The following is a 15,467-nucleotide window of genomic DNA, read 5'->3' as shown; positions in this document are numbered from 1 at the left end:
ATATTTACAAGAGGGATTGATTTAAATTATCATTTTAATCATGATTTAAGTAAGAAAGCAGGAAACCTTGATTTAAATAATTAATTTTAATCTTGTTTTTCATTTGAATTTTCCTAAAGAGAAGTCCATTCTCATTGGTTGGTATAATCATTAAAACATGTTGATTTGTAACTAAGTATAGCTTTTACACTAAAAAGTTGCTATTTCTGTCTGCTAACCAGGAGAATACACTATATCTACACGTTTATTTAAGCAATTATCTAGCTTAGAATACATTTATTCCAATTCTTAATTTTTACATTATTTTTAATGTCAGAAAATGGTGAATGACTCCTCCCTTATTTACTAGATGACAGTTTTCTTTTTAATTAGGATTTGTGTCAAGCTGCATTTAGATGGTAATTGGAGTTCAACTAAGAATGCACAAAACTGTCAGTTTAAATTTTTAAAAAATAAAATGAAACTACCTTAAATGTGCTGGGATGCGTAAGAAAAACATTGTTTCGTGAAATATTTTGCATTTAGGACTAACTGAATTACTAAACCAAGGAAATACAAGCTGTAGGTAGTGAACTGATGGTTTGGATACAAACTGTCCTATGTCTGCAGTATCAGTGTTCAAATCTCTTCAGTGTTTTCCCTTTTGATACAAGCATGTACACCTCTACCCTGATATAACGCGGTCGTGGGGAGCCAAAAATCCCTACCGTGTTATAGCTGAAACCCCGTTATATCGGGGTAGGGGCGGCAGGGCTCCGGCAGTGATTTAAAGAGCTCCATGCTCCGGCCGCTGTGGGGAGCCCAGGCCTTTTAAATTGCCGGTGAGCCCCACTACTGCAGCCCCGGGGTAGCGGCGACAGGGCCGGAGCCCCACTGCTACCACGCTATACGCGAACCCGTGTTATATCGGGTCGCATTATAGCGGGGTAGAGGTTATTTGGACAAATGGGATGCATCTTTGTAAAAAGAAAGTAAACTTGGCATCCAAACAGAGATTCCTCACTAACCACTAATGGAAAACTAAAGTCATTACTCTAACCAGAAACATTCAACATGCAAATGACCTAAGAAGTCAAATTTCAAATTGTTCTTTTCATTGTTCTTATTGCAACCTTCTTTTTGTTAATAAAAAAGTCGTTTTACTAAGACAGATTTTAGAAACTAGGGGAAATTGCTAAATCTACAGTTAATTTCTGGTAAGAGCTCAAAAATGCAAGTGCTCTGAATTCTACTGTTTATTGTACAAGGTATCTGAAGGAGTTATAGTCCAAGTCGAAATTTCAGTAACAAAAGGCAGAAAGGAAGTTTATTACCTGATACAGCAGCTTTGCCAGAAACAGGGGTTGGTGTAGTCATCAAGGAAGCAACACTTACAACAGTAGAAGTAGCAGTTTTATTAGCTACTGATGAACCAGACTGCCCCTGGTTTATACACATTTGATGTTGCTGTCCTGATGTCTTTGCCACAGGACCCACAGTGGAAGATGAACTGGAACCTGCACCATCCACTTGCTATATTAAAGAGAGATGTGGCAGTGTTAAATTCCTTTTTATTTTACTGAGCATTTAAAATAATTTGTCATACTGCTAGAGAGGAGCATTTAAGAGAAATAAAAGTAACTGCATATATACCTATCCACAATTCTACTGTCTTTACGTAACTCTGTCATGCAAAGCAAAGCTCTTAAAAATATTTCCAAAAACATGTGTATTTCGGGTCAGTTTTCCCACAACTGCCCTGGAGTCCTGAGCACGAATGAAACAGACCATACACGTAAGAACTACTGTGCTGCTACTGGAACTTCTCAAACAACGGTCTCAGGAACCAAGTCCCCTATTCACACAGGAGGTTTACCTCCTTGTTGAGATGAGTTAGCACAGCAAAGAAGTTTACAAGAATCTTGAATATTTCACAGCTGCTCAGAACTCTAGAGCAGTGGTTCTCAACCAGGGGTATGCGTACCTCTGGAGGTACACAGAGGTCGTCCAGGGGTACATCAACTCATCTAGGTATTTGCCTAGTTTTATAGTAGGCTACATGAAAGGCACTAGCGAAGTCAGTACAAACTAGAATTTCATGCAGACAAAGACTTTATACTGCTCTATGTGCTATACTAGTGTTTCTCAAGCTGGGGGTCGTGATTTATTTGATAATCATATGGTAAAAATAAGAAAGTCAGCCATTTTCCAGTAATAGTGTGCTGTGACACTTTTGTTATTTTATTTCTGAGTTTGTGAGCTAGCAGTTTTTAAGTGAGGTGAAACTTGGAGTATGCAAGACAAATCAGCCTTCTAAAAGGGGTACAGTAGCCTGGAAAGGTTGAGAACCACTGCTCTAGAGCCATCAGTAGAGAAAGGGAAAACATTTTGTCAGTTTCATCTTATAGCTGCCTCTACTGGCTCAACTGACAGATAATGGTTTTGTTAATGCTTTATCCACATCTTAGCAACAATACATTGTTCAGTCAGGTGACTCATTTAAAAAGGGACACTGGTAACTTAATAGTAGGTAAAGAAATTCAGATAGAAGTGTGATTTGTTCCTTTTGTGATCTTAGGGTTTTGTACTGCCACCATTCACCACAGTATCTGAGCAGCTTCAGCGTAAAATAGACAGGCAACAGCAACGTCCTTAGCGGACTTCATAGAGTCTCTGGCTCTTCTTCCTTTTGGAGACAAACTGTGGGTGGTGTGAATGTGAGTCTAGCAAAGGTGGAAAGTGATGCCTAAGATCATTACAACTGAAAGATTAGAGGAAAAACAGAGCTTTTTCTTTGTGCATTTGACAACCCTTTGCCTATGGCCAGTTTCACTCCTTTGTGAAGTTCGTTTGGCTTGTTTGCGTGGATCTTTCACACAGCAAGAGAGAAGAGAAAAATCCTTTTAAAAAATAGGAAAATGAGATTCAACACACACACACAAAAAACTAAACTATAAAATGGCAAGGATTCGGCTCAGGGGCAGGTGAGAAGTTACTAAACTTTTTTTTTTTTTTTTTTTTTAAACTGACTTGATTGCCAATTGATTGTGTCTCTTTCACTAAGCTTGCCAAATATCTCCCTATTCTTTCCCCGGCCAGAGTTATCACTGCCAATTTTTGCTTCAGATTTGATGTTGCTGTTGAGTCCACCCACTCAGCTGTAACATCATGTAGTACACAATGGGAATGGGAGTGTAAGGGACGAGTCAATAGAGGGGTTAAAGTTTATTTTCCTGACAGGACATATTAGGACAGCTTTAAGTGTCCTTCATAGCACAAGTACTACAATTTCAGCAGGACTGAAAGAAGAATAAAAAAAGAGGTAGAGTAAAATTTTCAGAGGCACCTAAGTGATTTAGATGGCTAAGTCTCATTTTCAAAAATGACTCAGGCAGTCAGAAACCTAAGTCCCAAAGACTTTCAATGAGATCTAGGCTCCTAAATGCCTCACTCACTTTTGAAAATAGGACTTAAGTGTTTTTGAAATTTTTACCAGCAGTGTTTAAATTACATAAATTAGAATATAACTGGCAGCGGACCACAGATACTTGAGAAAGTCCAGAGGGAAGCCCAAAAACGTTCGTCCATCTCTTTTCCAACACTTTTGGAATTTAAATGCCTTATTTTAGGCTCACTGTGCCACTATGGGATGCCTCTCTTGACAGGGCTGCATTGTAATCACTTTACTTAGGGACAAACAGAAGTGTCAAACTTTGAATGCTGGCAAATTCACAGGACCATAAACCTTGCAGGCTTCCACCCTCAAGGAGATCAGTTCACAACAGAGTAGAGACCAAAAAGCTCATAGCGAGTCAAGGATCTCAGATGACCAATACTTAAGTAACAGCTTCTGGTTTTTTGTTGCCCTGTTGTATAGAGACCTTTAAGCACTTTGCAACTTCCTGTCACCTCTCACCCACAGTCAGTATGTGTATTTGAAAGGAGAGTAACCCAAAGTCTGACCTTTTTCAGGGCATGCTGCAAGATCCTTCTTTTTGACAAACCCTTTCTATCATGACTGGATTTATTCTATATTTCAAAAATAGATGCATTTAGCCTATATACCCCTAGAACCTACAAAAGGAAGAGAACAAATCACTCCATATCAGTCTTTTGGGGACCTCACTATGCAGGTCTAATTTACCAGTGTGGTGCTCAAATACTACAATGATGGGTATTATAGAAAACCCCACGATAGAGAACAGATGATGATTAGCACTGGAACACTCAAAGGAGAGGCAATGCAAGTTTTAACAGAAGCTGGATTAGTTACAATGACTTCTGTCCATCTTTGTGCTGTTTTCTTCCTCTTTTGCTGTCCACAGATAAAATGACAAAATATGCCCAAATGGCAAAAAATCCAATAGAAATTAGTTGAGTTTCCTGTCAACCGTAAAATTGGGGAAGGACACAAGCAGATGTCAGAAACACAAGAGAGCTAATAACTTTGAATAAAAAGGTTACTGATGGGAAAAAACAGTAAAATCATTTCTTTAAGATTATATTTGTTAGGAACTAAACATTACAGATCGTTATAGACCCCTGCATCAGCAGAGACCTGAATGTAAAGCTTTCCATCTTTGTAACAACACAAAGCTGGTTAGGCATGTACGTCAGTGAACACACGTCAACAAAACACCAAGTTTGTTCCTCCTTCCGTTAGAGGTCCTGAGCAACTCAACTAGGAGGAGTCCACATGCATAGCATACTCCATGCCAAATTCATACTCTACTCACGCAAGCACACAGACAAGGATAATTCGAGCAGAAGTGTCTCCAAGCATCACGCTCACCCCTTTCCTGTGCACATTTCTTGTACATATGCCTCTCCTGGATGTTTTGCTTTGATTTATAGGTTCCTGTGACCATCTACTAGCAATGCTTCTTCTCACCTGTGAAACTCCATTTGCAGGGAGGGACATGGCTGGGGTTGTGGCCGCAGTGATCACCCCTCCTGAAACTCTCAGCACGGTGGTGCCGGGTTTGGAGAGCTGTGAGGAAGTTGGCACCGATTTCAACGAACCATCTGATATTTTCATCAGCGATGTTTGTCCACCAGGAGCCGCCTTCGAAAGAGAGTTCAGTTTAAGGGAAAGCATTCCAATGAAGTCATTTTTAAAACATCTGCTTTTTGTACTAGAGCAGCAAAAAATCAGAATATTTCTGAGGAAAAAAGAGGTTTTTGAAGCCAGATCACTAAGCTTAACTTTGAGACAATTGGTTATAAGCTGCTCATTTTCTACATTAGTGTCTACTTTTTCAGAAGTGACCCAGTGATTATGGGTCCCCCAATTTTTGGGTCCCTGATGTGAGACACCTTAAAAGGACCTACTTTTCAGAGAGAGCCTGAATTTATTTGCACCTGCAATTTAAGTTACTAAGAAGTTTCTGAGCAGGTCTACAATGCAGGGACATGGGACATTTGCAAGACACAACCTGTGGATCCAAATAAAACAAGGTGCAATGTTGTGTCCAGTTATTTGCACTATGAATATGCAGGGGTCACTGTCTGAAAACATGGTCTAATATTTCACATACAGTACAAGCATGCTTTTGTTTGTTTTATTCTGAAAGGCTAAGCCTAAGGTTGGAGTTTTTTCTTCGTTAGATATATATATTTTTTTTATAACCATCTGTTGCAGTGAAAATATGAAATAAATACAAAACCTGTTGCTTGCCTAACTAAATCCAAAGGAGGGCTGAACTTTTTGTAAAAGTGGTTACATTATTTCCCCCCATTACGAGACAATACATATAGTTTGAACAACACGATATTTGAAAGTTACCTGGGCAAATAAAGCAGTCTTCTGTCCAGTTATTACTTTTAATGCCTGCTGTCCTTGAGTGGAAGATGCTCCAACTCCTACACTGCCCTGAACAACTGACGCTGGTGTCAACTGCTTTCCAGAATGCTGCGGAGATGGCTGACCAACTAAAAATGTGCCCTGGTCAAAAATAAAAATTACCTAGGTTAGGCTCTCTGAGTGGAAATAAAATGGTATGAAAAAAATTGAATTCTGCACCAGTAACATGACAGTGACATTTGTAACTGCTCTCTGTGATCTGAGATTTTATTTTAAACAAAGATTTCTTGTCCTTCAGGTTGCACACACTAATCAGATTTGTTACTGTCATTTGGAATTAACAGAAATATGAAAGCCCATAGATCTTGTTTGCTGACCTCAAAGGGTCTTAGAGGAAATTTTCGCTCTCCGCAGCAGTAAGAGAGTACACAGGGCTCAAAGCACTTCCTACCACGAAGATTATTTTTTTTAAAAAGCGTTTTGCAGTTAATTACAGTGGACGTCCTTGCTAGAGGCAGTGCTCTCATCTCACTGTAAAGCGACATTATGTGACACATTGGAAGTGAGAACCCCAGAAGAAAAGGTCACAAGCGAGGTTCCAATCTGCTCAGACACGTCCACTGTAATTTAATACGCCTTACATACTTCAGTTTATTCACTGTGACATATACAATTTACCTTCTGAATGTTCAGACAGCTGGGCAGAGAGAAAAGGTGTGTGTGGGGGAGGGGGCGGGGGGGGGGGGCTGTCAGTTTTCCCTTCAGCTCTGAAGCCTAATTAATTCTTCAAAGGCCACATCTAGAGCAGAGTTGAAGTCATTCTAGACCCAACAGCGCTGGAGACCCCACTCTAACAGACTAGCCTGTGGAGCCCCCATAGTCCTTCCTCGCATACCACAATTCCATAATTGCCATCTCTCACCTGTTTGGTTTGTCCATTCTCTCTGTTAGCGTTTTTCATTGTCCCCCTTTCCCCTCCCCCCTCCCCAGCTTTGCTTCCCATGGCTCACCCTTGCTTTTTCTCCCCAATATCTCCCTCCTCCATCTTCCCATCTCTACTGCTCTCCCTGCCTACAACTTTTATTATCCCCTAGTGCTCTCTCTTTCCCCTTGGGGCTGCCTCCCTGACCTCTAGCTCTTCTGGTGTGTCCCCCTCAACACCCCCTGCCCCAACTCTGTTTTGGAGGTTGTCTCTACCCCTCCTCTCCCATTTTTGGGAAATATGCTTGCACCCTGCAGTCATTCACTGGTGCACGTTCTCTCTCTCCTCCTCCTACTCCCTTGTGCTACAATAACGGTGTTCTCTGCATCATGCAGCAGCCCGCAGGGAGCAGCAAGTTGCACCACACAACTCGCTGGGGGGGAGTGGCACAGAACATACTGTCAGCTGCAACAGACACAAGAAGACAGAGTGTCCAGCAGGGTAGAGAGGTGGGTGTGCCCCCCAGAAGGGTCTGGCTCCCCCTTAATTTGAAACTCATCTATTACAGAACCACCGATGCTAGCACAAGGTCTGGGCATCCCTGGATCAATTAAAATGCTGTACAACTCTGACCTGTGGTGTCTGTTTGAGGATGTAGGACGTGTAGGTGAGATGCTGGGATAAGCCACTACTTGTGCTTTGGGCAGTGGCTGCTGTTGCTGCTGCTCCTCCTCCCCCTGCACTTGTAGAAGAGCCTGACTGGAGACCTGTAACAAAAATAAAAACAATGACTCTGCAGAGTTCGGCATCAGAGGCTGAGCAGCCACACCATTTCAACAGTGAAACTACACCGAAATTCGCTTCTCTCCAACGACACCCCATTCCTTTTTTATGCACATCTGTCCTTAGATGGGTGGGTTCTGTGATAGCTTTTCAACAGGTACACAGAGACAGCAGCTGAGATATCTGCGTGCATACAACTCTAAAGGCCTTGTGCAATACAGGCTGCCATGTGCTTCATAAGTGAGCATCATCTATGCACTGATTTTCCAATGCACAACATGATTCTGGGGGTGGTATTGTGCTCTACCACCACAGCACGCTCTGGGAACAAACTGAAAGGGATCGAGGCTGCTTGTGGGCGCACAGAGGTCTTTTTTGTATTGCTCTGCCATCTCTACAGTCAGAGGCAGATGCAAACCAGCAATTTAATACCTCTTTCAAAAGCCTCTTATAGATTATAAATATGTGAAATCCTACCAATGACCCTGCATGCTACTGATTTTGCTTTTACAACAGATATACTTCACCAGTGTTTGAATATAATTTCAGAGTCGTTACAGAGCACTCACCAATGATTACTTTGCAAAGAGCGATAATCTAAGGCTGCATTCGGATACTCTTACTAAGCCTAAACTGAGAGCACCGTGAACTCAGTCTTATTTTCAGTCTCTTATCTAGCAACGAAGTGGGCAAATTGGTTACTGTTTTTCCAAAGAATCAGACATTTGCTTTACCTAAGGCCTATGAGGTTATACTGTCCATTTCCCTGTCAGTGCAGGATTGTGCCCAACCTTGCTCTGAGAGTCCCAAGCAATGGGGCTCCCAGCAATACATCACGGCCCAAAACACCTCAGTTAGGAAGGTCTATTTCAGCACTGACATTTATCTTTTTTTTTTTTTTTTTTTTTTTTTAAACACTTCATCCCACTGTTTCTGGTTATAGCCTCATGTATTGCACTCAAACTCCTCTTCTGCCTTCATGGTGTCAATACCAAAGCTGATCAGAAAATGGACAAACGCCCGCTGGAAAATTTTGATTTATTTTTTTTTGGTTTCCCAATGAAAATTTGAAAACTATCAAGGGAAACAGGCACTTTTCTGCAAAAAAATTTCGTTTAGTCAAAACCCCTATTTTCCATTTAAAAAGTTTTGACCAGCTCTAGTCAATACCCTTCATAAACTTGTCAAGGTGAGCTCCTCTCTCCCCTGACACCAGGCTCTCTTAGGCATTGCATAGCTAAGATACTCCTGTGTCATCCCTTTGAGCTTTCTGTATAATTTGGTCCCTTGAGCTCCTTGGCCATTTTTGTTGCCTGTTGCCAATTCCCTCTAGTTGTTCTCTCTCTGTTAATTTTGTGTTCAAAACTGAAGGGAGTATTCTAGGCAAAACTGTTCCAGAGTCATATACATTACGCAACATCTTTGCATAAGCAGCCTAACAGAGCACTGGGCTTTTCTATAGCAGCCACAACACACTGCCAACTAATATCTATTTAATCATCAACCTAATACTCTTTGCAGTACCGCGTCCCAGCTTTTTCATTATGGCTCTGATCCAAAGCCCACTCAACTCAATGGGAGTCTTTCCATCAACTTCACTGGACTTTGGATCAGATCCTATATGAACATTTGCATTTTAGATTATTTCCCCCGAGTCAGAACAGCCTGCCCTTTTCCAAGATGAATCTTCTTTTTGTTATTTTCTGCTCGTGTTTCCAGTTTCTCTCAGTCCCTTTCTAATATTTGTCAGGAGTTTTCACAACTGCTTTCAATTTAACGTCAGCTGCAGGTTTCAGGAATGTGCTGTATACTCCCTTTCCCAGATTACCAATGAAGGGTTAAAAAAGCATGCTGACGGGCTGGAATTTTCTTACTTGATCACTATTTGCAGTTATTGCTTTAAAAAAATCTGGGGGTCAGGGGATGACTTATATGAAAGAGCTCTCATGGGTCCCCTCACTGAACAGTACCATGCTGCCTTTTTTTTTTTTTTTTTTTTTTTTTTGTGGTGAACAAAGAAACTTGTCCTATCACTAACTCCCAAGGTACCAGAATAAAAGGCAAAATGCTTAACACATTAATTACAAAATGATTACATTATTTAACTCATTAGATTTCCCTGCAAGACTAACTAGCATTGTTTGTGGCTCGCAGTATGGCTCCTTGGGGTATCAGAAGCAGTTTTCCTTTTCCCGAAGGGTTCTTGCTGTTGGTGGTAAGGTACAGTTTGGTGCCAGGTGGTAAATTTGCCAAGTTTGCCAGGTTTGTGGCTGGCAACTGCAGCGTAGCCATCACTAGAAATGGAACAAAAAACAGAAAACCATGTTAAAAATTCAGTTTTCAGTTAAAAATTCAGAGTGGGATTCATAATAAAACCTGGGGAATTGAAATAAAGTCGGAACAAAATAGTGGCTAACCAATGAACACTGAGCATAACAATGAGAATGCTGTGCTTGCAGCACTTTATACAGCTCTAGGTATCTCTTCTGTTGAAGATAGTTTACATATAAAGTGTTATTTATTACTACACTAGCCTAATTCTAATAAGTTTTTACTACAGATCTCTTAGCATGTTATTTTGACTAGATGTTCCCTCTCATTCTGAAATATAGTTGTGTTTGGAGTAATACTGGAGCATGACAGAGTTCCAAAATGAATCAGAATCTGAATTTTGTAATCCAAGTTGTAAAGTTACTTTACCTGAACCTTGAGATCCACTTTTCTGAACCCCTGCTGAAGTCACCTGAGCCTTCGTTAAAGTTTGCACAGGTTGGGCAACAATTGTTCCACCACCTCCACTCACAATGGCTTTTGCTACTCCTTGGGTTACAACCTGCTTTGGACCAACAGCTTTTGCTACTGAAGAGCTGGATTTTGCCACAAGTATTTGACCACCACTGATAGCCACAGCTTGTTTCACTGTTGACTGTAAAGTAGAACTGACAGGAACCCCAACGACCTGTAATAAATAAGCAACCGATGACACTCTTCAAGCAGGATTTCCCTGGTACAGCACCTAAAGAGAATTAACATTCCACCTGGTGGGCTACCCAAGAAGTTGGTATCTATTTCAGGGCATTTCAGAGGTTAAACAAGCTAACAGGTTACCCATTCTGAAACAATAAACTTAATGTAAGGGGGACTCAAACACATTCAAATGTAACTAAGACCAACACAGAGACTATTAAAAAAACTGATCAAACTCACAACCATTCCTGTTCAGTCCACCGGTGAGAAAATAACTATAAAACCAACCATGATTTCAGAATGCCTATTAAAAATTTGAGTGTGACCCACTTATCCAAGGACCCTCGATATTCCCGAACATAGGAAACTGCTTCATTCAGAAAGAACCTGACGTTTGCCTTAGTGAAGTGCAGAGAGCCATGCGACCTGAGGAAGCACTCAATGCCTACTGGCAAAGGGTTCACTATTATGTCAGTAAACTCCTATCAGTCCGGACAAACTCACGACACCCAACACATTGCTTTCATAGTATTTATCTAAAAAGTGCCTTGTGAGGCATCAAATGAAAGCCAGTGACACCCTGGTCATCGATATCATTGTGAAATGCCTATATTAACACTATAGAAGGAGTTATGTATACCTATTGATATTATGCCTTGAAGTCTGTAACTAAGCAAAGGGAAAACCAGGAGAGAAGATAGTTAGCTCTCTGTCATATATAAATTAAGTACGATAAAGCTGACATAATAGAAGCCCACGCCGCATGTAGCATCAACAGGAAAAAAACAGGTTGATGGGAGGGCAGTGGAGGGGAGAATTTGGACTCAACATGGGTGACAGCACACAGGAGAGCAATCAATGGGGGCAAAGAGTCTTATCTTGGGGTGCACTTCAAAATGATGCATTTCAAAGGTTTACTGAACCATGAGAAGAAGGAAAAAGAACCTCTGTTATCCATTTGCTGAGAAAACCCCTTTGAGGGCATAGGGATATTCACAAAAGTCTGGGTCGTGGTGATGACTGGAAGACAGCAAGCTCTGCAAAAAGCTTTGGTGAGAGACTGTATTAGACAAGGATTATAACCTAAAGTTTTAATCTCTAGAAAGTGTTATACTTTTGTTTTGTTGGTAACCATTTCTGTTTCCATTATTCTTGCTCAATGCTCACTTGAATCTATGACACTCTGCTCTTTATTAAACAACTTCTCTTTGTTTTCACCATAAATAGAGTACAGTGCTGTATTATTACAAAGGACCCGATCTTAAGTTGTAACCTTCCAGCTGTGTGCGCACAGTCTCTTTGGGGACACTATACCTGGCAATTAGTGAGAGTGTCCAGTGACAGGGGCTAGACACCACAGGGGACGCTTCTGTGGAGTTCCAGGCCTAAGATACACTTGGTGTTAATCTGCAAGGTAAAATGCGGGCTGGCAGGGTTCTGATGAGTTTGTTGGGGTAGCTAGCTGACTGACTGCCCAGTTTGGCACCAGCAAGTCTCTCTCATTGAGGCAGGGGGGTAACATGCTGACCTACGGTTCTGGAGAAACTTAAGATTCAACTGACTCATGAAAATACTCTGGAAACTTTGGCCCCAATGTTGAACTAACAAACAGCCTCAGTTTTGTACACAGACAACACATCCAGGGAAGTATCACATTTGTGCACCTGCCAGACTAGGCAAAAAGGTAGTTTAAAGAACCATTAACTGATTTGTAAATATTAATGTACATTTACATATGTAAATATATTTTGCATACATTGGTCCGTGTGCGTGGCAGGTAGATTTCACTGTATACACCTTAGAGTGGGTAAAAAGGCAGGAATTAACCCTTTTGATGTCGGGACTGTTGAGCCTTTACACATGGAGCTGCTAAGCTCCAAGCGTGCCCCAGCTGCTTTGCTTCTCTCTCACTGACACATCACACTGAAATCTACTGTAGTTCTCGTTCCACTGATGCAAAATAAAGTTTCCATGCTGGGCTAGTTTCTCCTGTTTCGCTCTCTCTTAAACCTTTGCAACGGAGGAGTAAATAGGAAGCAGGAGGCTGTTCCTTGCAGGCAACAATATGCAGCTGTTTCCACCCCATTAACTTCCCCATGTAAGTAAAATTACCTATGAAAAATAAAAACAAGAACTACCCCTAGAGCTGGACTTGAACCCACGGCCTAGCACTCCCTTACATATAGTACCTCCAGCATTCTAAGGTAGCAGCACAGAGATAGCTTGTTTCCTATGACCTCCCCCGAACTCATGGCTTTAAGAGAAGCAGCACTGACTGCTATCCCCCCAGTTCTGTGCTAGCAGCAGCGTGGAGATGCGACAGCGAAACCACACTGAGTCCAGGCAGTTTAAGACATCAAAACATTCAATACCTTTGACTGGGTGGTCCCCTCTCCTGTGCTCACGATCTGCTTCTGAGGTGACAAAGCTATCATGTGACTCCCCTTCACAGTGACATACTGCTGCCCAGAGGCCTGTGAGGTTGTCCCAGTCACCGGCAGCTGAGGTTGCTGGGGCAGCTCTCCAGGCTCCTGCTTTATTATCACCTTTTCATAAGGAAAACTGGAGTAAACAAACTGCTTTGTGCCCCAAAAGAAATCATCATCTGCAAGCATCAGTCTTCAGAGAGAGGTAGGAGCTTCCGGGCTGAGAGAGAGAGAGACAGAGGACCAAAAGCTCCCACCGCACAGCCTCTGAACCATTCTGACTTCACTTCCTGTTTTGTCAAATGGGGTGAATACTTGCCAACTTCCCAGGGGCCTTATGAGGCTTAGTTAGTATTTGCAAAGTGATGGGAAGGCCACAAGTGCGAAGTGTCGTTATTAATATTAACTATGTGTTTGTTCTTGGAAGCTGCAACTATGCATTAGTCTGCTCAGGGCTGAGCGGTACTCTGGGCTTTTAATTCCCCATCCAGGATCCTGCCCCAAATATGGCCTGAACCCCAGAAAAAACCCCAACCTTTGATAAATCCTTTTCTATCCTGCTACATTACGTAAAGGGTGTGCCTTATTCATTTCCATTACGACCTCTATTACCAGAGGGTCTCAACATCTTGAATGTATTTATCCCCCTAACTGCTATTATCCCCATCTGGAGAATTGAGGCTCAGAAACTGAGTGACTTGGCCAAGGTCATGCAGGAAGTCTTGTGGAGCAGGGCATCATCACACATGGGTTTCCTGCGCCCCAGACTAGCACCATAAACCCTGTACCACCCTTCCTCTTTCATCAAAATTAACTCATAATTTAAAGGAATTAAGGCAGCCACTCAGAACTCTAGGATAAACACCTGATTTTGGATGCCAAGGTCAGTAGTTAGAAATGGAAATCCTCTTATTAGATCAGCCTATTAATTCCCCTGTAAGGGGTGGGGAGAGTACTGGCTCACAAGAAGACACGTGATACTACAGTTGGTTAAAAAGAAATTTGGACAAGTGACACTTAGGGAAATGCATTTAAATGCCAATATTTGACATTCAGAAATCATGGTAAAGTATGAGTAGACAGGAAAATAGCCTAGAGTCTCAGACTACCGCAGTTTATTTTTAATGTACAGTAGAAACTCAGAGTTATGAACAGCAGACTTACGAACTAACCAGTCAATCATACACCTCATCTGGAACCGGAAGTATGCAATCAGGCAGCAGCAACAGAGACAACAACAGCAGCAGCAAATACAGGACAGTATTGAGTTAAATATAAACTACTAAAAAAAAAAATAAAGGGAAAGCAGCATTTGTCTACTGCATAGTAAAGTTTCAAAGCTGTATTAAATCAATGTTCAGTTGTAAGCTTTTGAAAGAACAACCATAACACTTTGTTCAGAGTTATGAACATTTCATAGTTATGAACAACCTCCATTCCCCAAGGTGTCTGTAGCTCTGAGGTTCCACTGTATTATGCGATAAAAGCACAGCTCTAAGATTTGCTAGAATACGACAGTGGTTCATCAAGGAAAAGGATGAATGAGATGGAAGAAGAGAGACAGACAAGGGAAAGAGGGCAGAGGAACAATCGAGCCAACAGAACAGAATGGAAATCAAGACTAATCTGCTGACAGTTGTAAAAGTTTTCATTTCCCTAATCACATAACAATGGAACTGGCAGTCAGGCCCCAAGAACACTCACTCCCAACAGTACCGTTATATGCACTAGAAAAGATACATGCTTTGTGACAAAACCCAGTGTGCAGAGATACTATCAGAGCATGCATCCATGTACAAAGCCAAGAACATAATCAAATACCTTTGTAAAAGCTCCAAGTCCACCTGTCACAGATTTAGGGCTTTGTGCCTTAGAATGACTCCCAATTGGACAAAGGGGCGGCATGGTTGCAAATAGAGAATCCTCTTGCTACGGATGAATACATATGGCACACAATTAGGTGGAACGTGCAATATAAAACAAAGTGATGACTTCCTGTATTCACATTACTGATAACCCAGAGTGCCCTGAATTACTTATCTGCACTGTTGTTGTAGCCATATTGATCCCAGGATATGACAGACAGACACAAGGTAGCTAAGGTTTTATGACAGATACTGGTTTTATGGCTCATTACAACACCCAATTTGTAACCCACCCTATTGCCTGCGAACCCTTAATTACCCACTTCATTTTAAGTGGTCTCCTACAGGGTGTGTGAATCCCTTATGCTTAACCATCAGTCCCACCTTGTATTTAGTGTAGACACTCTGGATACCCTCTACAGACCTCAGGAAGAGCTCTGTGAAGCTCCAAAGGTTGTCCCTTCCACCAATAGCAGCTGTTCCAGTAAAAGATATTACCTTGGTCACTGGGAGCTGTGGGCGGCCATGCCTGCAGACAGTCAATGTAAACAAACTGTCTCGCGGCCAGCCTGCGGATTACCCTGATGGGCCGCATGGGGCCCGTGGGCTGCAGGTTGCCCACCATTGACATAAATACAATGGAATCCTGCCAAACAATATAAGGACCTGCAAACACCAAATTCTTTTTTGTTGTAAGTTATATTATCAGCAACTAAAACAAT

General features: G+C 41.7%; 1 protein-coding gene across 1 annotated transcript in view; it reads right to left on the bottom strand.

Annotated features, from left to right (window-relative positions):
- Nucleotides 1-15,467, bottom strand: part of YEATS2 (YEATS domain containing 2) — a 75,574-nt gene that overhangs the window by 21,321 nt on the left and 38,786 nt on the right. Inside the window, exons 11-18 of the mRNA XM_034780521.1 lie at nucleotides 14,702-14,809; nucleotides 12,827-13,000; nucleotides 10,188-10,446; nucleotides 9,620-9,781; nucleotides 7,338-7,471; nucleotides 5,765-5,923; nucleotides 4,871-5,044; nucleotides 1,314-1,512 (exon numbers count right to left, since the gene is read on the bottom strand). Of these exons, the coding sequence (XP_034636412.1) occupies nucleotides 1,314-1,512; nucleotides 4,871-5,044; nucleotides 5,765-5,923; nucleotides 7,338-7,471; nucleotides 9,620-9,781; nucleotides 10,188-10,446; nucleotides 12,827-13,000; nucleotides 14,702-14,809 (1,369 nt within the window). The remainder of the gene's footprint in view (nucleotides 1-1,313; nucleotides 1,513-4,870; nucleotides 5,045-5,764; nucleotides 5,924-7,337; nucleotides 7,472-9,619; nucleotides 9,782-10,187; nucleotides 10,447-12,826; nucleotides 13,001-14,701; nucleotides 14,810-15,467) is intronic.

This window comes from Trachemys scripta, chromosome 9 (assembly GCF_013100865.1).
Source record: "Trachemys scripta elegans isolate TJP31775 chromosome 9, CAS_Tse_1.0, whole genome shotgun sequence".
In the NCBI taxonomy this organism is placed as follows: domain Eukaryota; kingdom Metazoa; phylum Chordata; order Testudines; family Emydidae; genus Trachemys; species Trachemys scripta.
The sequence above is the reverse complement of the archived record's forward strand: the minus strand, read 5'-3'. Positions and strand labels throughout refer to the sequence as shown.